The sequence below is a fragment of the Periplaneta americana genome, chromosome 16 (assembly GCF_040183065.1).
Source record: "Periplaneta americana isolate PAMFEO1 chromosome 16, P.americana_PAMFEO1_priV1, whole genome shotgun sequence".
NCBI lineage: Eukaryota > Metazoa > Arthropoda > Insecta > Blattodea > Blattidae > Periplaneta > Periplaneta americana.
In genome coordinates this window covers 109,762,067-109,789,949 of record NC_091132.1, presented here as the reverse complement: position 1 = coordinate 109,789,949, position 27,883 = coordinate 109,762,067, and the positions used below count along the sequence as shown (strand labels likewise).

Sequence of the window (27,883 nt, the reverse complement as noted above, 5' to 3'; positions counted from 1 at the left end):
TTCATGTATAACAGTCTTCAATGCACTGCCTAATTATCTTAAAGATTTGAAGAACGAGAAAAGGTTCAGAAAAGAATTAACCAAATTTCTACATACTCATACCTTCTACACAATTGATGAATTGTTTATGCTTGTGAATTGAATTATTCTACTTAAATGACATGTACAATTTTATATAGCTCAACTAAAATATGTTTTTATATTGACTTAATCTGTTTACTATGTATTGTATTTTTTGTTTAGCATAACTGATGAATTGTATGTACTGTAAATTGAATAGTATACTGTATAGGTCAACTGATGAATTGTTTAAGCTTATAAATTGAATAAATCTACTTCATATGAATTGTATAGCTTAACGAAAATAAGTTTGCAAATTGAACTAATTTGATTGTATATGTTTGTATAGTTTGGCTGATGAATTGTATATGTTCTTAAAATGATTACTAGTCTGTGTAGCTCTACTGATGAATTGTATATAGACCTACTGTAAATTGAATGGTAATATGTATAGCTCAACTGATGAATTGTTTATGATTATAAATTGAATTAATCTACTTGATATTAATTGCACAAACTTGTATAGCTTAATGAAAGTATGCTACTTTGTATTGTATATATTTGTATAGCTTTGGCTGATGAATTGTATATGCTTTAAATTGAATAGTAATCTATATAGCTCTACTGATAAATTGTTTGTGTTTGTAATTTGAAGTAGTTTGCATGATATGTATTATCAATTTCTGTATATCACAACTGGTTGAATTGTTTATGCCTTAAATTTAATTAAATTGTTTTGTATTATAATATAGCTCAACTTATGAATGATCGTTTGCGTTTGTAAATTTAATAATCTGATTGGCTATGTATTGTATACTTTTAGTAGAGCCATCGATGTAGCTCAGTCGGCAGACTCGCTGGGCTGCTCATCCGGAGCTGCGTTCGGGCTTGGGTTGGATCCCCCTTTGGACTTTGGTTTCTTCGGAGGTTTTCCCCAGCCGTGGGACTGAAGCCGGATGGTCTATGGCGAGTCCTTGGCATCAACCCCTTTGATTTGATTACCCCCTTTGATTTGATTACCTGGTTGGGTTTTTCCGAGGTTTCCCCCACCGAAAAGGCAAATGCCGGGTAATATTTTGGCGAATCCTCGGACCTCATCTCATCTCACTACATCTCGCCAAAATGTAAAAAAAAATGTAATAAAATTGTACAAAATTGTAAAAATTGTAGAAAATTACTAAATTGTAAAACTATAAAAATTTGTAAAAATTGTAATTGTAATATTGTAAAATGTTGACATGTTCCACATCTTAAAGCTTCATTGCTCATGTAAGATCTATGGAATAAAATAAATGAATGAATGAATGAATTGTGGTTATAATAGGGGCGTATTTTGCGGACTACCCGGGCTACCGGCGGTAGCCCAAGGAAATTACAAAAGAAAAAGTTTATAATATAACATAATGTAATAATTTTGTATTATTAGTTTTACCATAGTAATTAAAATTAAAGTAATTGTTAGATATATTTTGTGTAATAATAGGGTCAGTGGTAGCCCAAACCCTTTAACCAGTATACGCCAATGTTATAATTAATGTAAATAGTTTTATCTAACTTCTATGAAGGCCTATTATAATATCTTACGTTTTAAGGTGTCAAGTTTTAAGTCATCATCAGGCAGCATTTACCTACCCCCCCCCCCTTTTTTTCAAGAATCAAGAGGTATGTTGCCTTTTCAAATTTGGTTAAAGTGCTTAAGTTATTTAAAATTACTTTATATTTGTGAGAGGTCTATGCTGTCATTTGCACAGCAATTTTTGTTGTTTTTTTGTTTTTGCAGATATTCCTAGTGCATTATTTTTCACTGGGGGGTTATAAATGCATATAGTTCACATACAAATAACCCGTTTATATTTTGCCGGGTATATATAATTAAAAAAGCAAGGAATGTCATCTTATTGATATAACATATGTGCATAAAATTACGTACTATCACTCCGCAAGCAATGATATATATATATTTATTTATTTATTTAAAATAACAATATATTATGTAAAGAAATCCACTCATAAAAAGTATGTTTTTTTACTAATGTGATTATGGGGTCATTCCATATCAAATCAACAAGGCGCTCAACCCGACCGACTCAGATTTCTTTCAAATTTTGAGGGTTTGTTTTACCTGCTGTGCTAACTAAAACTGCCGAGTTTCATATGTCCTGTGCTTTTCGTTTTCTGTCAATGGCGTTTCAAACATGAAGAAAAATCATATTTTTGTAAGCATGCCGCTTCAATTAAAATTATATATCTCAACAACGTCTCCAGATAAATTTACAAAAATTGGGTGATACATTCTTAATATGTGATAGTTTTTATTGCTTATATTGTTTTCTGCTTGTATTCAATAACACTAAAAAAACATGGTGAAACAATTTTTATGTATTCATATTTAAAAATGCGGGGGTTCTATTTTAAGGAAAAAAATATATAGTACGCCTCAGTTAGCCATATAATGAACTGATAAGTTTCAACTTGAAATCATCATAGGTTACAAAGATAAAAATTATTATGTCACTGCAAGCGTAAACTAACCGTATGAGTCGCGATAATTATGTCCCACACATTCGTTGTATTTAATTATATTTGATCATACAATTCTTGAATGTGGCTGTGTAATTTAACATGTAGTACATAATTCGATTTTTTTTAATTATTACCTCAAATTATTGTCACATGGATTTTGTTAAACCCGAAGTTCTGTAAGAAATGATTACCTTTCATTGCTGAAATGAAATAGCCTGATCATCTTTCCTGACAGGATGATACATTGTTTCAGCTGCATTTTAAAACTGCTTAGCAAGTATAATACTAAACAGAAGGAGTGTATGAAACTTGTGTTCCAGGCACTGCGGTGGATTTTGCATATCGAAGAGAAAGCATTTTTTCCTCTTCAGTATAGCTTTTTTCAGTCACATAAACGGTATTAATGTTTGGGAGATGATCCCTTGTCCAGTCGTACAATTCCCTAGGTGTAGTTATTTGTTTATCGGATGGTCTCTTCAAACTAGCACAAGCCGCAAACCTTTTAAATGTCCCACCTACAACGTCGCATGCTCTTTTGTCACGCGATATGCAAAAATAATGCAATTCTGTTGGAAATCCAAAATCTTCTTCATGTAATGTGAGGTTCAGGAAATGTTTTCCTATTTTTATACTGAGCAGAGAATCCATCGGAGAAATACATAATTTTTGTGGTGAATTACAGATATTTGTTTTAATGACTCCATTAGATATTTTTGAAACAGATGTACAGCTGTAGTGTCATATTTCGGGCAGTGTGAAATTATTACCAGGTTTTTAATAGAGACTGTATCGGATGAAAATTCGTTATAATATATTACGAAAGTATGAATGGTTGTCTGCACATTAGTCCTGTGATATGACTGAATTTCATCTTGGATTACGAAATAATAGTTTTCAGCGAAGTCGCATAACACAACAAGCTGGTATGGCTGTAGAAATGATTTCATATCACGTAGAAACTTACTTTGTTCAGATGATATAAATGAGTGAGTCAGTAAATCACCAAGTTTCTCCAAGAGACAGTCGAAAAATTTGTCTGTGGGTTTCATTATGGTCTCAAGCGTTGATCGGTCAGTCGTCATCCACTGCTTGTAGGTCATTGATTTACTGAAGTTTTATTCGAAGCATTTCTCTAAACCCTCTCTTATTTTGAATGGTTCAGGACATTCTGTACATTTCGTGAACAAGCAATTTATATGAGGAGGATTGCACACCATAGTAGCCAAGAAATGTTGATAAGTTGGAAGGTATAAAGAAAAATTTTCTAGAAATCCATGTAGACCTGAAACTTTAATAAATTGCTTCCGGCATAAGTTTTACATTCTGATGGGGACACAAACACAGAAGTATAGTTCCACTAACTCCAGCTAGAATACAATTTTTTGGTCTAAGAGCTGAAAATTTGGAGAATATTACCTTCATTTCAGGGTTAGAATTTTTAAACACTGCATATAATTCATTTCTGTACCTGTGATTTACTCCCCGATTCTTTAATCACAACAAATATTTCTTACCAGGCATCATTCTGCTTATCTCGTCGGAACAACAGAATTCTTTAACTTTACCGGCAACAGCCGCGAGCAAGGGTTTTCCAGGTTTCGGATTTCGTGAACACAAAATTCCCTTTCCCTTTGCCAGGACTTTTGCTTTCCAAATTATGTATTCCAAAGCTAAAAGAAACTCTTTTTTTATATTATTTATGCTCCGGCTTTTAAGTAGTAGTGTTAAAATTGTGATTTTCTCACTTTTACCTGAATTTTGAAAATTTTCCTGCAACTGAGACAAAATTTCAGAATCAGAAAGGTCCTGGTTCCTCGGCATCTTTAATATCGAAGAGTTCATCTTTTACAATATTTTCAAATTTCTGTCTCTTATATTTCTCTTGTTGTAGCCTTTTTTGTTTAATAAGAAACACAGCTTGGTCAAAAAGATTTGTATTTAATGAACTTACATTTGCTGTAGAATCGACGTATTCTTCATTACTAGAGTCATTCTGAGGATTCTGCGTAATAGCATCATATTATATTTTTATTTCTTTGCGACACATAGCGCACACCTTTTGTTCCTGTTTTAAATCAGGAAATACATTAAGCATCCACGATATAACACTTAAGTTTTTCCTCTAATTACAATGCCCTGATTTCTCGAAGGGATTGCAGCAAACATAGGCCTATAACTTAAAACGCGACTACATTACATCGCACAAAACTACCACATACTACAAAAACTAACGACACTGCACTTGAAACAGATCGCACGTTTTGTATAAATTGAAGACTGTATAAACTGCCACTCATGACGGCTGACAGATCGACGACGCAGATAATCAGACAAGTACGAACTCGCGCGCATGCAGTGTTGGTGTAAGATGGGTTTAAGTGCTACAAACCAATACATTGATATATTTTTTACTGATATTCCTGAAACGTTTCCAAAGTCAAACTTACACCAAGGGGAGAATACTCTTACCTCTATAACATACATTTTTCGCGAAATAATTTATGTCCCACATTTATAGATATTCAATGTTAAAATGTGTTTCACGTGACCATTCAATAAAGAATTCATTACTTTGAGTAAACCTATTTTTATTGAAACGTATGATCCCTTAGCTTTAAAATAAGCCCAAGTTTAAGATTCTACCTCAATTAGAAGAGAAGTTATGAATTATTTTTGTTGACATAGTATGCGACATTTTTACATTTTTTCTCGTATTGACAGAATTGCTGTATGGATATCGTGCATTATTGAGGGCTAAAATTTTACATAATTAATTAACTTGAGGTTCTTCACCATCCTACCGAATTTAATAAAAATCTGAGGTGGTCGGGTTGAAAAGTCCACTTTTTTGTGTTGATTTGACGTGGAATGGCCCTATGTTTAGTTTTTAGGTCTTCATGTTACCTATTATTTGCAATGTATTAGGTACCGCTAGGCTACTTTTTATAATTGACAGCATTCCCTTTATTAATTGAACAATGACTTATAAATGCAATGTAATTTTGCTACCTTTGCGCATTACATGTTGCGTGATTACTTATGTCCTGTGGTCTAGAAGTACCGGTAATATAATTTTCGATTCTCTCAAACTTAACAACAGGTCTATACTGATTATCACATACCGGTATTTATTTCACTTAAGAATTTGATTATAATAAGAACTTGTGTAATCAAGGTGCATGTATTTACGTCTTGTGATCTAAGAGTAATGTATATTAATATAATGTTCCATTCTCTGAAACCTAACAATATGCTAATTAACGTAAAATTATACATTCTATAATGTGTATTGTGTAGGCCTATTTATGGATGTATGAGTATGTTTTCTATCAATTGTTCCGTACATATTTTCTTTCCTTTAATGCTCTGACCCATATCAATGAAGCTTTGAATATATTTATTTCGTCCTAATTTTACGTTAAACGTCGAAAATAGACATAATCTATCAATTTTAGATCATCACAGCGTTAAATTGTGTGATTTACGTACTGCTATTATGCATCTGCTCTCCTACATCATGGCGGCAAGCGCAGCGTTCAATTTGCCCCGGTTTCCTTGCTCCGCGCAGCCGAGACTGTAGGGGCTTGGCCGTAACTCGAAAATTGTAAAAATGTTTCATAGTAAAATACTGTCGTAAAAATATTTTAATAAACAAAACGTTTCACAATTTAATTTTATTATTAGGATTTCATACCCTGAACCAATAAAACAGTAAATTACTTATGAAAATAATCTGTAATTTTCGACACAACAATATTTTACTGTTGGTACACAGTCACGAAAATGGCATTGCACTATACTACTGTAAGTCATGAAGAATATACTGTCCTGAAGACAGGCTCCACATGCGTATTTTCACCCAACTCCCTCCTCCCCCCCCCCAACACACTTGACGCAAGACTACCCAAAGGTAGCCTACATATCAGTACAAAAATAATGTTATCAATTATTGTCTATTACTATTATATTGTGTGTCTAGATCAGCCATGTCAATGAGTATTCGCTATAGGAATTTGCTCGCTCTAGCCAGTCGTTGCTCATAGGTACACACGTTGCTTCCCCTCCCATGGTTGTAAGGGGGAGGGCAGCAAGGGTCTTGTATAGTAGGGGTGAGTACACATGCCTTTCAGTGTTTGAACCAATGTCCTGCCAAATTTACAATTAGAACTCATTCATTTCGTGTATGATTAAAAACTGGAACAACAATACAAGGAGAAGGGTATTGTTACCTTTTACCAATCACTTAATCACTCCTCTTCCCTTAGTTACGTAACGTTGCTGCAGAGTCATTTCAATATTTAGAACGCAAGTGAACAGATTTTTTCCAGAATTAATGTTATTAATAAAACTAAACAGACATCCCATTCAACAGACAATCATTTCACGTCCATAACTTTATTAGATTTGTCAAAAATATTTTTTTTATCTAATGCCGCAGATATTGACTTGTAGCCATTTGCTCTTCTGCCTACATTTCAGATCCAACAATTACATCATTGTTGCAAACAAACAGCGTCCTACTGGAGTAACATCAACTTAATGTCCATTTTATAGCCGGAAACCAGCTTAAGGTCAAAAATAGCGTTGTCTAGTGCACTCCTAAGTTATTTTTTTTTAATTTGTGCCTAAATAAATTTGCTGTTATAATAGTAGTTTATAAGAATTAACGTCTTAATTTAAAATAAGTTGTGTAATGGCTATAGAAAGGTCAGTTTATGTTATCATCAATTTTATTATAACGTTTCATTGTTCAGAAGGGAAGTTAAATGATTTACTACTGTGGGTCAAACTATTGCACGAAAATCAAAAACTATTTACTCTGTTGTTCGTATAGGTTACCTTGTTCTTTTCAGAAGCTAATGTTACGAATGTTGATGTTCTTAGTCCAAGCATTATGTATTTATAATTAGTAGTGATGTTTACGTTATGTACAAACCTCTCCTCTCCTATGTCAGACCATGTACCTTCTGTAGCATTACAGGGCTTGCGACTTTCTAGACGTGCACTGAAGTCTGACATGGCTGGTCTAGATTTGTGTGCATGCTCTTTTATCTTTTATGAAAGAATGAAAGATACAGTGTGACAAAATCACTTGCCAAATAGGCAAATCAATATTATTTTGAAATTATAAATGCAGAACCATGATAATGACAACAAGGATCATTACAAGAACCGCAAAGAGTACCATGATAAGGATCATTACATAGATCACAACAAGCACCTTGACAAGGATCATGATAAGGACCGCGATAAAAATGACAAGGTCCATGATAAAGATCATGACTGAGAACTATGACAAGGATGACAAGGACGACGACCAGATCATGCAAAGAATGACAAAGACAACAAGGAACACGATAAAGACAAGGATTATTATGACAAACAGTCGGCCTGATTGGTGCAATTGGTATAGCGCTGGCTTTTTATGCCCGAGGTTGCAAGTTCGATCCCAGGCCAGGTCAATGGTATTTAAGTGTGCTTAAATGCGACAGGCTCATGTCAGTAGATTTACTGGCATGTGAAAGAACTCCTGCGGGACAAAATTCCGGCACACCGGCGACGCTGATATAACCTCGGCAGTTGCGATCGTCATTAATTAAATCATAAACAAACTGACAAAGAGAACAGGGATCAAGATAAGGACCACAGTGGTCATTTTTCTTTTATTATACTTTTTTAAGCCAGACACATCTTCTGCATTTCTTAGGTAGTCTCTTGTGCACTTCATTTTCATTCACAGAAACTTCCTCACGCAGATACCGGTATGTAGATAACAGCCAGTCTATCAAGGCACTTCTCCCCTGTTCTGTTAAGGTATATTTTCTTAGTGATGAAAATGACCTTTCAGGCTACATGTAGTTACAGCAGGAGTTGTCATTATTGTAAATAGGTTGTATATTACTGGAAGTAAGTCACTGTTATAATGTTGCTTAGCATCAACAGTGTTTTTTTTTTTTTTTTTTTTGCGGGACTATGGGGGGGGGATTTTAATAACCCCCTGTTGCTGCACCAATGCTATATATATTCTTGGGGAAGTAAAAGTCAACGATAAGGACCACGATAGGCTTAAGTACCATGACAAGGATCACCATAAGTACCACAACATGAACCATGACAAGAATCACAACACAACAAAATAGGCGAGTTATTTGGTCTTACCCTGATAACGGAGCTTTCCAGTGGCAACTCATACTACTGACACTTAGGGAGGCTGCGTTGATAAAAAGCTTACCTTAATTATTTATATTTGCTGCGTTATCTTTAATTCCAAATAAAGGACAAGGAAAGCAGAAAAGTGCATTTTTTACTTTACAACCGCATATCCATTCACATTTATTGTAAATTTCAGCAGTGAAACTTCTAGTGTACTGTTTCTGACGGCTTGATGCTATCTGTGTAATATCCAACATGTGTCGGTCTCCCACGTGTTTTAATTTCAAATTTTTCGTGTAGTGTTAAAGTACTGAACTATATAGATTTTAAATATTGCACTGCATTATTCATAAAATACCAAAAAATTCTCTATTGGTAACTGGCTTATGAAACCTGTTAAAATTTCGGAGTTAGCTTTTGCCGATGATCTGGTATTATTGGCAAAAACTGAAAATGACCTGAAACATAATCTCAGTGTTTGGAATAGAGAATTAAAGAAAAGGAACATGAAGATAAGCGTAGAGAAAACCAAAACAATGATAATCAGCAGGGAAGAAAAATCACATACCATTAAATTAGGGAACCAACTACTGGAACAGGTTAAGCAATTCAAATATCGTGGTTCTGTTATCAAGAGTGATGGTAGCATAGAAGGAGAAATCAATAATAGAATTTCAGCACCAGGAAGACTGTATTATATGTTAAACAAAAATTTTATTAATAAAAAAGAAGTTTCCAAGAAAACTAAATTAACAGTATATAAAACCACGTATATCCCCACATTAATATATGGAGCAGAGACATGGTCTCGTTGACCTGGTTGGCGAGTTCGTATAGCCCTGCCCTTCTATGCCCAAGGTTGCGGGTTCGATCCCGGGCCAGGTCGATGGCATTTAAGTGTGCTTAAATGCGACATGCTCATGTCAGTAGATTTACTGGCATGTAAAAGAACTCCTGCGGGACAAAATTCCGGCACATCCGGCAATGCTGATATAACCTCTGCAGTTGCGAGCGTCGTTAAATAAAATATAACATTAGACATGGTCTCTGACCTCCAAACATAAGAATCAACTACAAGCCATGGAAATGAGATATTTAAGAAGAATAGAAGGAAAAACTAGAAGAGATAGAATACAGAACCAAACAATAAGGCTAGGTCTAGGAATTGATCCTCTCGTAGAACAAATAAAATTATCACAACTAAGGTGGTTTGGACATCTGGCTAGAATGAACAATGATAGACGCCCAAAAATAGCGTGGCAAGTTAGAATAGAGGAAAAAGACCTAAAGGAAGACCGAGGCAGACCTGGGAACAAAGAATCCAAGATGCCATGCAGGAGAGAGGGATCGAATGGAAAGAGGCAAGGTCCATTGTTCAGGACCGTGAGAGATGGAAGGCTCTTTGTGAAACCTCTACACCAGGTGGTAGAAGAGGATCGACTAAGTAAGTAAGTATTATTCATAGCGAGCACACACACTGTTCGAAAGATGAAAACACATTAACAAAACAGTTGCAACACGTCACTAATAGAAATCCACTGCCTTTAAAAAAACATTTAAAACATACAACGAACCTATACAATTCGCCCATCACTCATCTGCAGGCTGCAGACCATGTAGTCCACTGAGAGCCAGGTCAGCCGGTAAAGGATCATGAGAAGAGGAGGGGGAAGGAAAGTAAGCGAACGATGCAATGTACTGGCAGTCCTGCAGAGGAGGAAATGGCATTATTTGCTTGATCAAACCAGAAAAAAGAACAGCGCGAAACACACAAGAAGTGGACTTCGACTCATTGTACTGGAAGGAAATCTGAAGTTTGTGGAGGTGGAAATGACATTATTTGATTGGTGTAGCAGAGGAAAATTTGAAACTCGGAACGTGTTTTGAAAACTAAGGGAAGTAAAACTAATAAATAGTACATACAAAATTTATCTGGAAGAGGGGGGGGGGGGGCTGCAGTTCTACAACCCTCCTGCATGTGCCGCCCCTGGAACTTGTATATAGTTCCAAAATGTTAGAAATGTCAAGTTCCAGGACATGGTGGATTACCCAAAGCCTAATTCTACTATCAGTCACCGTGAAAGTCTGAAAACTCATATAATGATCAAGTTGTTATTGTGAATTTGGATCGATACATTAATTTATTTCACACTTTCTTGACAAATGAATTGGACAGGTTGCCAATGAATGTGTCAACTTGGTTCCAGCAGAATGGAGTGATGGCTCATATTGCAAGAATATTGTTTGCCTTTGTACAGGAGTTGTTTTGAAGCCACATTTCCAGGAACAGCGACATTCTTTGCCCAGCGTGATTCCCAGATCTTTCTGCGTGTCATTTTTTTTTTTATGGGGATTTCTGAAAAGCAAAGTATCTGCATGGCGTCTTCAATACATTAAGGAATTGAATGCTACTCGTAATATTCAAGAAGAGATTCGCTTGATCTGCATTCAGATGTTGCAACAGATTATGGGGAACCTATGTATTTATATACAAGATGCGCGCGAAAATCTGTAAGTGGCCGCGCACACACACACAGATATAAGGTAGATTGAAGCATAAGCGTCACTCATCATGAGGCAACTAAATTAGGAGATAAAGGAGTAGAGTGGCCAGTTTCTTTTATGTTATTCAAAAGGAGAGAATTGTAAGGTGAAAGAAATGGAATTTTACAGTAATAATACAAATATTTTAATTTATTTATTCGAAACAAATAAAAAAAGGAAACAAAAATTGTTTCAGTTTTCATTTTAGGGTTCAGTTAATGTATTGTGAATTGTATAAAGGCAATGCCATTTCCCTCTGGATTTCTTTCGCTTCCTCAACAATATATCAAATTTGCACATTAACTTCTTCAGACCTTTTCTTTTAATAACGTGAGATTATTGCATTAAAACAGTACCAATAGTTGTACGTAACAGATTTTCCAACAGATCTCCAAAGAATTAGTCATAACTCAACTTCTGCGCATTCTTCTCTTTTCTTTTCAAAGCACTGAAAAATAAAAAGATGTTAATATGTAAGATTATAATACGAGGTAGTATTATAGTTCTTAATTATTATAATTTAAGAGCCATTACATTCTTTTTTTCCGCACAAAACACAGTCCTCAAGATTACAACTTGAATGCATTCAATAACGTTCAAATTTCATAAATTTAATAGCACAAAAAATCGCAGATAAAATATTTTGTTGCTTATCAGAGTTTATACGGACACACACACGAACTGTGAACGAAAATACATTTAATTATCTTTAAAAGATACTTACGGTCTGAGCGACCTTGAACAGAGATTCTGCCATAGCTTGTCCAGTTTGTTGCACCATTTGGTAAAGAATCCCTTTTTTGTTTTGAAGTAGGATATGGGGATGATCGTATTCCTGAGGAAAGGGGAGAAAAAATTTAAGGCTGATATATCATTCTTCAAGATGGTCTTAAGAATGATTGTGATATGTTTCTCAACTCACTGCAACAGATCCTGCTTCCATCACAAGTATACGATCACTATCCATAACTGTGTGCAGACGATGCGCAATAGTTAGCACTGTGCAGTTAACAAATTTTCGACGGATCGTTGCTTGAATAAGCTCATCAGTCCTGAAGTAAAAATAATATCATAAATTTAAAGAATCAAAAAAGTTTTTTTTTGTGTGTGCATCAAGACTCTCACAATAAAAAAATACATACTTTTCTCTTATGAAGATGACAGGTGCAGAAAAAATTTGGGCAAACATTTACTGGAAGGTAAGAACACAATTTAATTCTTGAGTTTCGGAATTTAGCAGCAGCAGCAGCAGCACCAGTAACAGCTAAAAGAGGAACTTACTTACAAATGGCTTTCAGAGGAGAATCCGAGGTTCACTGCCCCCTCACATAAGCCCGCCATCAGTCCTTATCCTCAGTAAGATTAATCCAATCCCTAGCATCATATCCCACCTCCAAAAGAGGAACACCAGTTTGAAATATATAGACTATAGACAACTTATTCTCTTGCAGGAATGTGCATATACAGAGCCAGTGGCGTACACAGAATTCTGTCAAGTGGGTCATTATTAAAATTGTTTACAATTTATATTACATTGATCTTGAATCTTGCGTACACTACTTTTAACACTTAAATATAAATGATTGGTTGATTGGCAAACTTACTCGTCTTAAATTACATAAGCACGTGTGGCTTACAGCTGTTTCGGTGCTTCTTTACACCATCCTCAGAGCCTACTGCATATCCATCCATCCATCCATCCATCCATCCATCCATCCATCCACCCACCCACCCACCCATCCACTCTTTCCAACAGAGCTTAGTTTCTTATTCTGTCTGTCCATTTCACAAGCATCTCTTTCCACACCCACATTTCAAATGTTTCTAATCGCTTCTCTTCACTTCGCCATTATGTCTAGGTTTCTGCCCCATGCAATGCTATACTCCATTCAAAGCACTTGAACCATTTTCTTGTGCTATGTATTTGATTGTGTTCACTTCTTCATTGTACTGTTGTTGGCTCATGGGTATGTTGAGTAACAATCAAAACATAATAGACAGCATCATAAGAAAGACAAAACAAAAACTTAACAAACACAAAAACACGCAAAACACAACACAAACACAAAAACACAAGAAATACATCACACTAACATACGAAAACAAAAGCACACATATGATCGCATCTTCATTCAGAAAACAGAAATACAACATAACATACAGAACAGAAAACACACTACAAAGACATCTCAACACACAAAAAAAAAACAAACAAATAAATACGACCACACAGGTGTATACAAACTCACATGTAATAGTTGCGACACGTTCTACATTGGACAGACAGGCAGATCATTCCAAACATGCTACAAAGAACACATTAAAGCAATAACCAGAGGACACAATACATCTACATATGCCTATCACATAACCAATGCTAACCATACATACAATAACATAAGTGCGGACATGGAAATCCTACACATACAACCCAAGAACCAAAAACTCAACACACTAGAACGATACGAAATATACAGACACACTAAAACACACCCCGATCAAATTCTCAACACACAGATCAATTTCAGTACACACACACTCTTTAACTCCACTTTTCAACAATCAAACGCACCCACACAACAGGCAGAGAAGTAGGAAATGACACCGAGATCTAGTAGGCTCTGAGGATGGTGTGATGAAGCACCGAAACAGCTGTAAGCCACATAGACTTACATAATTAACACGAGTAAGTCCACTAGTTAATCAATTACTTATATTCAAGTGTTAAAAGTAGTGTACGTAAGATTCAAAATGGATAATAAATGAGTTAATTTATGTACGTTTTAAAATAACAGTTTATGTGTAAAACATAAATAAGAATGCATGTGTTATCTTTCTTTTAATAATTTTTCATCTATTTGAATGCACAATACTCACTGAGGATCTACATTGGCAGTGGCCTCATCGAGTACGAGTATCTTGTTGTTCCTGACGATGGCTCTTGCAAGGCACAACAGCTGCCGCTGTCCTACACTGAAGTTGGATCCCCCCTCTAATACGTTTTGGCTCAGTCCAGCTGACTGCTCGTCCACAAGCTGCTTCATCTCCACTTCGCTCAAAGCAGCCCAAAGTGCGCTGTCTGAGTACTCATTAAATGGATCCAGATTTTCTCGGAGAGTTCCAGAAAACAAGGCAGGCTCTTGAGGAATGATGGAGATTTTGGACCGCAGATCATGAAGACCTATACTAGCAGTGGTCACTCCATCGATTTGAATCGAGCCTTCAGACAGATCCACCAGGCGAAAAAGAGCTGAGATCAGAGAAGACTTACCCGCTCCTGTTCGACCAACAATACCAACCTTGAAAAAGAGTAAACACATCAAATTAAACTACATCTTTGGACACGAAAGAAAGACTAACAAGACCGTGAGGAAGATCCTAATAATGTTGAAAAAGATCTACAACTATCAGGTGTAGGTGACTGATATGAAACTGTTCCCCAACGAAAAGTCTCCATGACTTCTATGAAAGATGATAATTCCTTGTTACAACTCTTCGTCATGTAAGCAAAAGGAGGCAGGTAGCAGCTGTTGTTAAAGGCGTAGAATAAGGACTGCAAATGACTAATTTTATCTAGTCGAGATAAAAACTGCACTACTATAAACTGTAGGAAAAACTGATGAATTTATATCCATGGCGAAAATCTAGTATTAAATGTCTGTAACTGCTTTGTAACCGAAATTAAACTTTCAAATCTGTAATAAAAGAGTGAAGATCATTTGTTCAGGTTAATTTCTGGCGATTGTAGTTCATAAATTATTCTAATTAATTGTAATATTCATAGAATGTAAACTTTTTCTGATTAAATTATTTTTTCACACAACAATAAAATCTCACCTGCATGTTTACTTATTTTGTTTGGTAAAATAAATTAATAACACAAAAGATACACTAAAATATTAATTAAAACTTCAGAAATCTTGACTTTTATTACTTAGAATATTAATAAATTATTTTGAGTATAACATCATTTTCTCAATATAAAGTCAATAATAATAATTATTATTATACAATTATTGTATATTTTGATTATAATGTTTACCAATGTAGTATTCTTCAGCTGTGTTAATTAAACTACTGTTGTTAACTATTTTTCAGATTTGTAATGTGTTATTAATGTTGTTCAATTCATGTTCGGTTTCAATTAACTGGTACATAAATACAATACTTTCAACTGCAACCAGGGGCGGTTTTTGAAGGTGAGCTGCAGGGCTGCAGCCCCCCCGTTAGGATCACTGATAATTATGGAGAAAGCGTAATAATTTAATGTATTTGTTTACAACTTAGTTCATGTTTACTGATTTGAATCTGCAAATCTTTGATTGTCACCAGACAGTGCATTGTCGTGGTGTTATCCGCTCTCAGCTCCTTGTATTAACTATGGCAGCCTGTTTCCCTCCCTGCGACTGGCAGTCCCGCTGCCATTTATTTCAACCAAAGCTCTTTATTTCATTTCTCCCTCTCATTCACGTGGTAAACGTGTCAGGCTGGACTGCTGTGAATGCAGCCCGTAGTGGTGTGTGGTTATGAAATGGAAATACGTGCAGTGACCAGGGTGTGATATTGTTTTCGTGCAGTAAGCGCTGTTAGGCAAGTGAGTATTATTCGTGTACCTAATTTAGTTTGTGTGTGGATAGGAAATACAATAATGGAGAACAATAATTTCGGCGTGAAGCACTTAAAGTCACTGAAATTTAATAGTTTAACACAGAGTGAAAAGTGCGATATAAAAACACGTGGTTGGCCTACTCCTATGTTAAACATTTCCCAATGTGCTACCAGTCGACAAAAACAATACATTAGAACTTTTAATCCTGATATTTATAATAAGTTTGATTGGCTTTGTGACTGTGAAATTCAGAATGCACTTTTCTGTTTTCTGTGTCTTTTGTTCGGGGTTTCGGGTGACGCTGCAAGTATGGCATGGACTGATAAAGGAGTGTCGGACTTAAAGAGACTTTATTAAAAAATTCACAAGCACGAGAAGTCTGAAAAGCATGTAAATAATGTCGTTAACCTTGCTCTCCTAGGATCTGTTGATGTCCGTGCGGGTTTAAGTAAGGCTTACCAAGAATCAGTCAAGCGACACAACAACAAAGTTCGCAAAAACAGAGAAGTACTTTCTAAAATAATAAACTGCGTAAAATTTTGTGGCTCAAATGAACTAGCACTAAGAGGACACGATGAAGCTGAGAATTCGGATAACCCCGGTATTTTTTTGTCACTGATAAAATACACATGTGAACTCGATTTTTTGCTTAAATCTCATTTAAAGAGTGCATCCTTCTTTAAAGGTACATCCAAGATTATTCAAAACGAGCTGTTAGAGTGTATGTTGGAGGTCTGCAGAGAACATATTTTAGCTGAAGTTGCCGAGGCGGAATTTGTGGCTGTCATGGCAGACGAGACAACGGACATATCAGACGTGTTCCAACTTGTCCTTGTGCTAAGGTATTGTGATAATGGAGGGTGTCCTGTAGAGAGATTCTGGGGTTTCTTTGAACCTTCAAGTCAAAATGCAACGAGCATAGCAGAGTGCATTTTATCTCAACTTGCTGTAATTTTAAAGAATGAAAGAGAGAAGTTGATAGGTCAGACATACGATGGCGCTGCAGTGATGAGTGGGGCGATGAATGGTGCGCAGATGAAAGTGAAGGCGGTATACCCCAATGCTCATTTCTTGCACTGCTTTGCTCATCAATTAAATCTCACAATGGAAAGAGCATGTAGGCAAAATACTAAAGCCAGAATATTTTTTGCGAACTTGAATGCCATTCCAGCCTTTTTTTCTCGATCACCACAGAGATCTTCTGTCCTGAATTCGTGTGTAGCAAAACGAATACCATCTGGTGGTGCAACTAGATGGAACTTTAAGTCGAGAACAGTTAATGTTGTTCACGAGAAGAATGATGCTTTGATTGAATGCTTTGAAATTCTCATGAACTCCGAGACTTCTAGTAACATTACTATCAGGAAAGCCCACGCTCTTCTTAAAAATCTGCAAGATCCCGAATTTTCTTTCTGGATCTCATTATTTCAAAGGATTATGCCAAATGTTGACATCCTTTATAATCAATTGCAGAATCGACTGGCAGATGTGGCTACTGTTCGGTGCTATATTTCTAACTTTGTACGTGCTATTAATGGAATCAGGAATTCAATTGACGAAAATACAGAACACGAGGGATCCGAAAATTCAAATAAACGTCGTCAAGTTAATGACAGCCGGTCAAGAATTGCAGCTGCCAAGGAAGTATGTGATGTTATCCTTACTCAGGTAAACACGCGCTTCCAATTTATAAACCATCTCCAGGTATCGACTCTTTTAATGCCAAGCAGTTTTCCCAAGTTCTGCAAAACATTCCCTGAAGAAGAACTGAGTGAATGTGCTAAATTATTTGCTATTTTTGACAAAGAGAAAATGCACACTGAACTATCTGTTCTGTACTCGAGAGAAGAATTCAGAAATGTTGGCGGTCCTACCCAGCTGCTGCAGTTTATGAGTTCTCATAAATTACATTCATCATTTTCGGAAGTTTTGAAGCTCCTTCGTATTGCTGTGACCTTTCCTATAACGACGAGTGAGCCAGAACACTGTTTTTCTTCTTTGAAGAGAATCAAGACCTACCTGCGTAGCACCATGAGCGAAGAGAGACTCACTGCCCTTGGGATGCTTTCAATGGAAAGGAACATGGTTAAAAGCATTCCAAATTTTAACCAAAAGGTTATTGAAAAATTTGCTACCTACAAATCACGACGCATGGAACTCATCTATAAATAATATTCTAGGTACGTAATCATTTTTATAATTTATTATTTTTCTTGCAGCCCCCCCTCCTTATAAAAGGCACGAGCCGCCACTGACTGCAACCTAATATACCAATACAAATTCTTCAAAAAGAAACATACTACAATATATCATGTTAAATTTAATCATGTCAAAGTTGATATTATGTAACCTGTTCACATATTTATTTCATTTTATATCAATGTCAATATTGTATTAACCATTACTTTGAACTATTAACTTAACATAAGTTCATATTGCAGTATTGTACAATCCTTTTTAATGACTTTTATGTTTAAATATATTCATGTAATCAACATCGGCCTGAAGATGACCATAAGATGGTTGAAAATGTTAGTGAAATACACTCTATATGAATAATAATGTAATGGCTTTATAACCTTTTACCTTGTTTGGTAAGTTTGTAGACCGAAAATTATATACCGGTAATAAACTTTGTAGTAATACATATACAACTTATCTGAAAATATGACATTAAAATTTCTATTTTAAGCAATGCTTTATTTAATTACTGTACCTTTTTAGATGGATTGACAGCGAAGGTAATTTTCTTTAGTACAGGTGGGCCATCCTTTGAATAAGCAAGGACAGCTTTGTTAAACACGACAGCACCTTGAATTGGCCAGTTTTCACTTGGCTTCTTATCTGTAGTAATAGAACAATTGTGTAACAAGGAAATATTCTGTCCACCTGTTAGTGAATATTGTCTTTATTTAGCAGTCATGAGTTTTTGACAATGAAGCCATTAACTCTTGTGTGCTCCAGTATTTTTCACAAGTTGACTTTTCATTAATGCTGTTATATTTAGCGACTCAATTTCTGCAATCCAAGCCATAGGTTCAATCAATATTCCTACAAATTCCAAAATCGCAGAAATTCAATCATCCAATGCATTAATTAAAACCTGTATCTCCAATGGATCCCTGCCCATTGTGGTATTATGAGCAATGAGATTGCAGATTGTTTGGCATTACAAAACATTACAAGTACCCTTGAAAAAGATATATCACAGTGCCAAATTTTTCATACAAACACAATTTCAAATCAAAATTCTAAAGAAATTTCAAGAAAACAGTAATAATAAATCTCGGTCAGTATTGCTTATTGAAAAAGAACATATACATGATTCTCTTCGACATGATGCAGAAGCAAAATTTCGAATGCTAACTGGCTATGACTGTTTAGCAGCACACCTGTTTAAAATTGGAATTTTTGGTTCACCAAAATGCATCCTATGTAACCTAAAAGACTCTTTGATGAATCAAGAACATTTACGAGAATGTCCAGCTTTGGCATCAAATCTTTTGGATTCGGACTCTAAATTATACTGAGAAGCTAGAAGGCGAATGGAGAACTTCCAAGTGCCTGGGGAATAGATAGGCCTACTACTACTTTTCATAGTTTTTTTTTAAGTAGGTTATTTTACGACGCTTTACCAACATCTTAGGTTATTTAGCGTCTGACTGAGATGAAGGTGATAATGCTGGTGAAATGAGTTCGGGGTCCAGCACCGAAAGTTACCCAGCATTTGCTCATATTGGGTTGAGGGAAAAAATCCCAGAAAAAACCTCAACCAGGTAACTTGCCCCAACCGGGACTCGAACCTGGGCCACCTGGTTTCGCGGCCAGACGCGCTAACCGGCTGAACAATGTAACAGAAGATCTTGATTCATTTCTTCTTGGAGACTGGAAAGCGTTATGCATATGACGCTTAACCATGCAATTGTGATCTATGAGAAGTCTGAAGGTAACCACTGCAGATTTCTTTGGATATAAGATTTTGAATGTACCATTTTTTGTCTTAGCTTTCTTTCCACAAGATACCATATGTTACCATTACTGGTACCGGTAATTGAAATTAATCAAATGCCCAGCACACTGGATTTTCTCCATTTCCTTTCTAATATGCCAGTAAATGTCTGTGATGTTATTAACACTTTTATCTAATAGCTTTGCAGTTTATGTGCTGCAAGTTCACAGTTAAATCTTTTTCTATGCAAAATCTGAAGAGATGCGCTGCCAAACAATCATGTCCAGTTTCTAGTCTGAAAATAGCCACTGCTGTTCTTATGGACAATTAGGAATCAAACTTTTATTTTATTTTTTTTAATTTCACATCAAGATTTCAAGATTTATTTTCACTAACTTTTTATTATTATTTAATGTTGTCCGTTTATAATTTTTCTTTATTAATAATTTTGCTGATTAATATGAAATCTCAGAATGAAATTTTGTTGAATTGTGTTGAATTGAATAGTTGAGTTATCATGGGCACATTGTTCGGTTGAAAATAATCCTCAAAAATTTTTTATAATTAAAAATAAATAATTATTGGGTTTTCTAAAACACCAAAATTATTTAGTGATGTACAGATAGTGTATATTAAGCATGCCAATTTTTGTTTCCAGAGGATCTATAGATTCTGAGAAAAAAAAATTGAAATACAGTAAAATTATGCTGGCAAAAAGTATACCTCCCCCCTTAGGACAATAATTTTGCTGAATAATACGAAATCTAAGAATAAAATCTGTGTTGGATTTTGGTTCTTTTCTTGCCAAAAGGCTGCATTTTCATTTCCTTCCAATCCACAATGAGAAGGTATTTGTATGTTACTATTTTATACTCAAAAGTGATTAATTTTTTCAATTCTATGAAAGTGTAGACTCGGACCTCATCTCATCTCACTACATCTCGCCAAAATATTGTAAAAAAATTGCAGAAAATTGTAAAAATTGTAGAAAATTACTAAATTGTAAAACTATAAAAATTTGTAAAAATTGTAATTGTAATATTGTAAAATTTTGACTTGTTCCACATCTTAAAGCTTCATTGCTCATGTAAGATTTATGGAATAAAATAAATGAATGAATGAATTGCAGTTTTTTTTTGTAGCATTTTGTTTCCTTTAGCAAGCTTATCTGCATCTTCGTTACCAGATAAACTGCAATGAAATGGTACCTAATGAAAACTTATTTGTCAGTGAATATTTGCATCAAGTACATATCTATAATAAATAATAGTGATATTTTAATGGGGGCATAATGCACCTGAAAATGCTTTGACAACACATTTTACAATCTATTAAGTTTACCAAGTTAGCTTGTTCAGAAGAGAACTGGCTATGAAATATGACAGGATGGATTCTTACTGCACCATCATACCATGGCATGCCATGATCAAGACTATGAGGGTGCTCTTTTTCGTAAGTTATTGTGACGTGAATAAGGAAACTTTTATTTAACGTTTATCAATCACTGTATGTGACTTAAAGGTGATACATCATTTTGGAAAAAAAGAGATAAACTATTTACTTGGAAGTAAATTCGTGGGCAGTAAAGTGATTTCCTATTTATCATCTGAAGTCATGGTGCAGTTTTAAATGATTACTATAACTGCAATGAAACAAGACAGAGATGTGAAACAGCCAGTACATGGAAGAATAACTCTCTAAGCTTTTGTCCTATCATGGTTGTCTACTGATCAATGATTATTGTTATTTAGATTGTACAGTGTTTAGAAATGAAGCCACTTTTCATGTTTCTGGGCATGTTCATCATAACAACATGAGAATAAGGGCTCATAAAAATCGAGATGCCATTTCTGAACATGAGTGCAACTGCCAAAATTTAATGTGCTTTTGCAAGAGATAAAGTGATTGCTCCCTTCGTCTTTTTCTTCCAGATTCCACTGTATCCGTGCAGAATTACCTCAATATGTTGAAACTCTTTCCAATGTCAATGTAATTTTTGATGCTCCTCCACACTTTTTTCACGAATTCTTTCACAGAGATGGATCAGAAGAAACATGATTACCATGCATTCCAGATCTTACTTCTCTGGACTTTTACTTATAAGTCATGCCACACAAAGTGTGCAGTGTATCCATTAATGACATTCATTAACTATTGAAAGAAGGAATCTGAGAAGCTACTACATCCATCACTTCAGGATGTTCTAGGCCGTGTGTGATAGAAATTGGAGTACTGCTTAGATGTCTGCCAGGCTATCAGAGGAGCTCATATCGAACTTCAGTGAATACACAGTAACAACTTGGAGAGTTAATCTTTCATCCAATGACTCTATTATGTTTACAATTATATAATCACTTAAAACCTCACCACGATTTTACGGACAGTATACAATAAAATTAATATTACATCATTTTAGTCTTGCATATCATAAAGATTTATCACAGAATTCTAGTGCACTCTGCATAATAAAAAACAGTTCAAGATACACAGTTATAAGGTTGTAAACTTAAAAAGGTTTAATACAGTTAGTTTTCATTTTGACATCAGCCTTACCAGGAAGTGAGATCAGTGGAGGTTCACTCTCAACAGTAGTGTATTCCAACACACGCTCCAATGATGTCATGCTATTTTCCAGCTCAGCTGATTGACGTATTCCCCACTGAATTATTCCAGTCAATCCAATAGCCTGCGTGATGGCTAGGCCCACATCACCACCATAATGTTCTGTAAGCGTTCATCACATAACAATTCAATGCCTGAAGTAATACAGAAAAACTTAATTACTATCCATACACAGGAACTTATTTAACACATCTATAATATTCTACTAACATTTAAGCAACCAGGGAGGTGGTGTGATAAATACAAAATGTAGAGAGTCAAAGATGGGCTACAGTCCTATCAAACAAAGAAACAAAAGAAAATCTTTAATGACTGGAAATTATATTCATATTTTATACATTAAATAATTAGGAAAAGAAACATTGTGCCATTATTAGGTTTATTTTTTATACCCATAGTATGTGTATGAAGAAAAAGTACAATCGCAAGAATCCGATATGTAATCGTTACAGTACAATGTTATGTAAAGTATGTTTTTACCTTCATTTGTAAACAGGAAACTTAAAGTGACAAGGGCGATGTATATTGTACACAAGCTGTCCAGCCACAGGGCAAATGCACGGCTTGATGCAATAAACATAAACCATGCTGAAGAATGCAAATCCTGGAAGAAGAAGAACAAAACAATATAGAATGCACATACCTTCTCACTGAACATAAAATGAAATAACTATGAGAGAAATATCTTATAAAGTTCAATAGCAGACCTTCAAAACAAAAATTTCTTCAATACTCTTATGGGACTAAAAGTGCTGGTTTAGTTTCTAGTTGAGTTAGAGGTGTAGCATACTAGGTATCCGAGTCACATTCTTTGGGCTCTATACAAAAGTACAGTATACTTAAAAAATCAGGGAAATATAGCACTGAATTTATAAATTATGTTAACTGCTACAATTATAATCTCAAGATACAAGTGATTAAGAAAATGCTTGGTGAAAGGTACATTTATTTTCATACAGCTTCTATTTCACAATAAAAGTCTGCATAAGACAGGTAGAATACATAATGGTAGTATTTCAATATCTGTATCACTTCGATGTTAATGTTATCTTTTATTTAACAACGCTCGCAACTGCAGAGGTTATATCAGTGTTGCCGGATGTGCCGGAATGTTGTCCCTGTATCACTTCAATTTGTAATATATAACATATAGTTATGCTCGAAATTACAATGAACAATCTGATAGAAAATTTTGTAATGACTGCAAGTGTCATTCATCATACTTACTAGTGGGAAATAATTAAGAACTGTTTGTGCTAGAAAGCTTGAACAAAATGTTTCTTATTCAACATACTCACTACATGGCAGTGTTTATCAAATTCTCGGTCCTGAAGAGGCTCCTTGATCTTTACAAACAGAAGATAATCCCAGAGATACAGGCTGAAAGAAACTCGCAGTTCCAAGCTAACAAGAGGTTGAATGTGGGATTGCAGTCTCTTGCAGAAATATAATGACATGTTACAAAAACTGTGATTGAGACTAATGATGAGAGTATTGGAATAAAAAATACGAATTATTCGATTCTTGTAAGTTCTCGAAATATATCTCGAATCATGAACAAGTATTCGAATACTTGCTCAGATAGTAGATGCTACGTGAAGTGGAGAATGAGAACATAAAGAAACAGTAAAGAAAAGGAAAATCTCGAGAACAATGATTGCTCGAAAACTGTATAAATTTGGCTAATCTTGCCTAGAAACATGAGGTAATTCCGTGCAATAAAGACTTGCCCCAGATCGTTTCTCTCTTTCTCTCTCACACCTCTCTCCTCTTTCTTCTCTTGTCTAATTATAAAGTGCAGGAATATAAATATAACATCTTTATCGGAAGTTGCACTATGTGATTAGAATAATAAATATAAATTTCTATGCTTGCACAATACACTGATGTCACTATATCATTATCCTGTCATGCTGGATGTTAGATATGAGAACTGAGAAGCGAGAACCTGCCCAGAACTACTCAAAAACAACTGAGGTAAGTAATCAAATCGTTATTCCAATGATAAAAGTAATCGAGAACTTTATTCGAATAAATGTTTCGATTCTTAAAATTATTCGATTCCGTTCATCACTAATTGAGACAATGGCTGAATTAACCATATCTTCATATATATGGAGGGACAACATGGTTCAGTTTCAGTTCTGTATTGGTAAAAAACATGACGTGCATACTCTTGAGAGCTCCCTAACTGTATCTTGCAATCATCTTGTGAGGTAAGCTTGATAAATATCATTTTGCACTCTGTCATCCAATGCAGACTGAGAAAATGCAACAATGATTCATCTACAGCAGAATACGTGGAAAAAATGCGTCCTTCTGTTACATCCACCAATAAATCTACATGAACTTAGTAGTGCTCTGCACTCTACACATGCAATATCTATTTGACCAAGATAAAATGTTTAAATATGTAATAAAAGAAAAAAACCAGTCACAATAAAATTTTAACAAACTTAGATTGACAGTTATTAGTTACCTATATAAAATATATTCCATCTATAAATAATACAGCATTTGGATCAGAATTCGCTACACTTTGATAGATGATATCCCAAACTCTACTACAGTTCTCTTACGTGTCATGGTATCAACTTTCTTCAGAATAGCAGAAATATAGTCTGGGTGTGTTGAATCTGTTACTGTGGTTAACTTCTTTGTGGGAGCATCATTCATCTCGTGACAACTAGTCCTTTCTAAATGTTATTCAATCACTATTATGGTTGTCAACATATTCATTAAAAATAGTTATGCATCTCTCACGCCAATTTTCTGAGTACAGCATGCAACTTTGACAGGATACGCTTGTCCGAACATGAGATATTGCAATACAAGGTTTCATGGATGCATTGCTCAATACTCTCCTACCAGCTCAATTTAAACTACTGGTACGTAACTGTTCTACTAAGTAGAAGTGAAAAGTGTGATAATTTCACTAATATCATTGGTATGCCACTATGTGGCACTAGGGATTGTATAGTTTTACTGTCTTTGCCCTTCATAGTTCATAAGTTGAAGTGTAAGCCATGTGTAATGATTTAGTTTTCTATTTTGAGTCAATGAGCACATTATATAGGTAAAGTCTTAGACAAAAAAAAAATGACCAGCTGCCATACGCTAGTTCCCTTTGGAAGACTTCGGTTGATTCCATGAGAGCTTAGGTTTACATGCAAAGGAATTTCTTATGCATGACTATGCTCTGTTTTTCTTTTGGTTTGTTTGTTTCTTTTTCTGTCTGTTTACAGGTCAAGTGTTATGGATAGTCTATAACGAAGATATATTCAAGAAGTAAATTAAACGCAAAACAAACATCCTTTTCCTAGTCATGTGAACTAGGTGCTACCCAAAGTGGACTTAGACAAATTCACGCTGCAAGAGAGCGGTCATTTTTGTATATAAGACTGTACATTTTTATTTATAAGTTGATTTACATCCATGTGCTAAATATCGTATGCTAGACTGAAACAAAACAATTACCATAATTACTAAAGGTCTGTGGCAATCCTCAAAAACTATGAATATCAAACATTATAGTCGCCCTTATTTTTGTGTTCGTATACGTGTATAATTTGTCTGAGCTTACATTGTTGTTTTTATATATCTTTTTATATACTTGGTTATTTAACAACATTGTATCAACTACTAGGTTATTTAATGTTGATGGGATTGGTGATAGCAAAATGAGATTTGGCGAGATGAGGCCGAGGATTTGTCATAGATTACCTGACATTTGCTTTACAGTTTGGGAAAACCTCGAAAAACTAAACCAGATAATCAGCCCAAGGAGGAATCGAAACCGCGCCCGAGCACAACTCTGGATTGGTAGGCAAGTGCCTTAGCTGACTGAGCTTTGTGAGGACCTGTTTTGTGTTCACATAACCTTGATTCAGTACCTATTCAAATTTCTATCAATTATTATTATTATTGCATATATATTATTCCGTGTTTTTGGAAATCCAGAAGACCTGAGCAAATGATGGTTTGAAAATAAATTGTATATTACATTATAGTGCTTCTTTTCTAGCGGAATGACACACGCACACATGGCTGCCTGCATGCACGCATGCACACACACACGGTCTGATCTAAATGCAGTCACTCTTGAAAAAACCAGATGCGGTAGCTACCTGCTACTACTATTAGTAGTTGAGGGAGGGGGTTTCCTAAAGCTGCATTCCCAACCACAACTCCCTGGGACAAACAGATCAGCTGCAAACCTTTTATTGGGGTCAGTGAGTTGCAAGGCCATTGTCGCATGAGCAAAGAACTGAAAAATCTCGCCGAAAAGAAACCAAAATTTTTTGACATGTATCATAACTGGTGATGAGACATGGGCTCAATCCTCACAAGGAAGTCAAGAGAAAGCATTTCGAATTGTTTTAAAATCAGAGTTGGATCTTCCACCATGAAAATGCACCAGCCCAGTGTGCCTTCTCCATAAAAGAACATCTGGCTCAAAAAAAATCCCTGCAGTACCCCATCCTCCCTATTCGCCAGATTCCGCTCCCGCAGACTTTTTCTTGTTTCTCTGACTAAAACGAAACTCAAATGGCGTAGGTTCGATGACTTTCCTGTCATTAAAGAGAATACGGCAAACAGTCTCCAGGAAAGTGACTTCCAAAGGTGCTTTGAAATGTGGCAGGGACACTTGCAAACCTGTCTTACATCAGGGGAGAGTGCTTTGAAGGAGACGAGCACTAGTTATCCTGTGAGTATCTCCATTTGTTTAATATTAAAACTGTTTTGAAACTCCCTGATCAGACCTCGTATATCTATATTGTAGTAGCCATGAAGCTATTTTGATAATTATTTTATTTCCAGTATTAGGCACATCAATTTACATAGATTTAATAGGCTACAGTTTTCAGTTTCTATATTTTTATTTGTATTCTTGTAGTCTACTTACTTCAAAGAGGAGGGTACAAAATATGTTCAGTACGTAATATTACTAGGCTTGCAAAAGGAAACGATTTGTTGCAATTCCTTGTATGTGTTAATTCCATCTTTATCAGTACACTATTACTATATTGGACCAATTAAAGTATAATGTTTTTTGTATGAAAACAGCTAATTCCTTTTCAGTAGTAAAAGAAGTCCATTTTATATGACGTGCAAACTGCCATCATATGTAATTCTAAAAAGAAAAACCCATCTTAAAGAGAAATTACCCCTTGGTATTGGATTTTGAGCATAGAAGAAGAATTGGATGCCTGAAGAGTTAAGCAGCTGACTGGCATAGGTTTATGCGGGAACGAAGACCAGGTGCTTTGTTAAGAAAGAGAAGAATGTTAATTCTTGATTCTTTTTGTGGCCACAATAAACCAGCAGATACATTATCTAGTTAATGCTCCATCTCTCTAACAAGCATTTTTTCCAAGTTAATGTAAAGAATGACATCTTCTGGATTAAATTGGTACCTAGAA

At 35.3% G+C, this 27,883-nt stretch overlaps 2 protein-coding genes and 1 long non-coding RNA gene across 11 annotated transcripts in view; 1 reads left to right on the top strand and 2 right to left on the bottom strand.

Annotated features, from left to right (window-relative positions):
* LOC138691057 (probable multidrug resistance-associated protein lethal(2)03659) overlaps nt 1-27,883 on the bottom strand; it is a 160,791-nt gene that overhangs the window by 81,687 nt on the left and 51,221 nt on the right. The gene's annotated exons all lie outside the window — the stretch shown is intronic.
* The window catches only part of LOC138691060 (uncharacterized), a 45,792-nt gene that overhangs the window by 2,165 nt on the left and 15,744 nt on the right, over nt 1-27,883 (top strand). For 2 of the 3 annotated variants that reach the window (XR_011329739.1, XR_011329740.1), the window contains exon 3: nt 25,706-27,168. This is a non-coding gene — a long non-coding RNA (uncharacterized lncRNA). The remainder of the gene's footprint in view (nt 1-25,705; nt 27,169-27,883) is intronic. The other variant, XR_011329741.1, reaches the window with a different exon arrangement.
* Nucleotides 11,413-27,883, bottom strand: part of LOC138691058 (probable multidrug resistance-associated protein lethal(2)03659) — an 83,520-nt gene continuing 67,049 nt past the window's right edge. For 4 of the 7 annotated variants that reach the window (XM_069812725.1, XM_069812726.1, XM_069812727.1 and 1 more), the window contains 7 exons: nt 22,941-23,064; nt 22,392-22,562; nt 18,606-18,733; nt 14,158-14,579; nt 12,203-12,332; nt 12,005-12,115; nt 11,413-11,728 (listed from right to left, as the gene is read on the bottom strand). In XM_069812725.1, the coding sequence (XP_069668826.1) occupies nt 11,684-11,728; nt 12,005-12,115; nt 12,203-12,332; nt 14,158-14,579; nt 18,606-18,733; nt 22,392-22,562; nt 22,941-23,064 (1,131 nt within the window). In that variant the 3' untranslated portion in view covers nt 11,413-11,683. Of the gene's footprint in view, nt 11,729-12,004; nt 12,116-12,201; nt 12,333-12,422; nt 12,545-14,157; nt 14,580-18,605; nt 18,734-22,391; nt 22,563-22,940; nt 23,065-27,883 lie in introns of those variants that run through there. The other 3 variants (XR_011329737.1, XM_069812728.1, XR_011329738.1) reach the window with 3 other exon arrangements.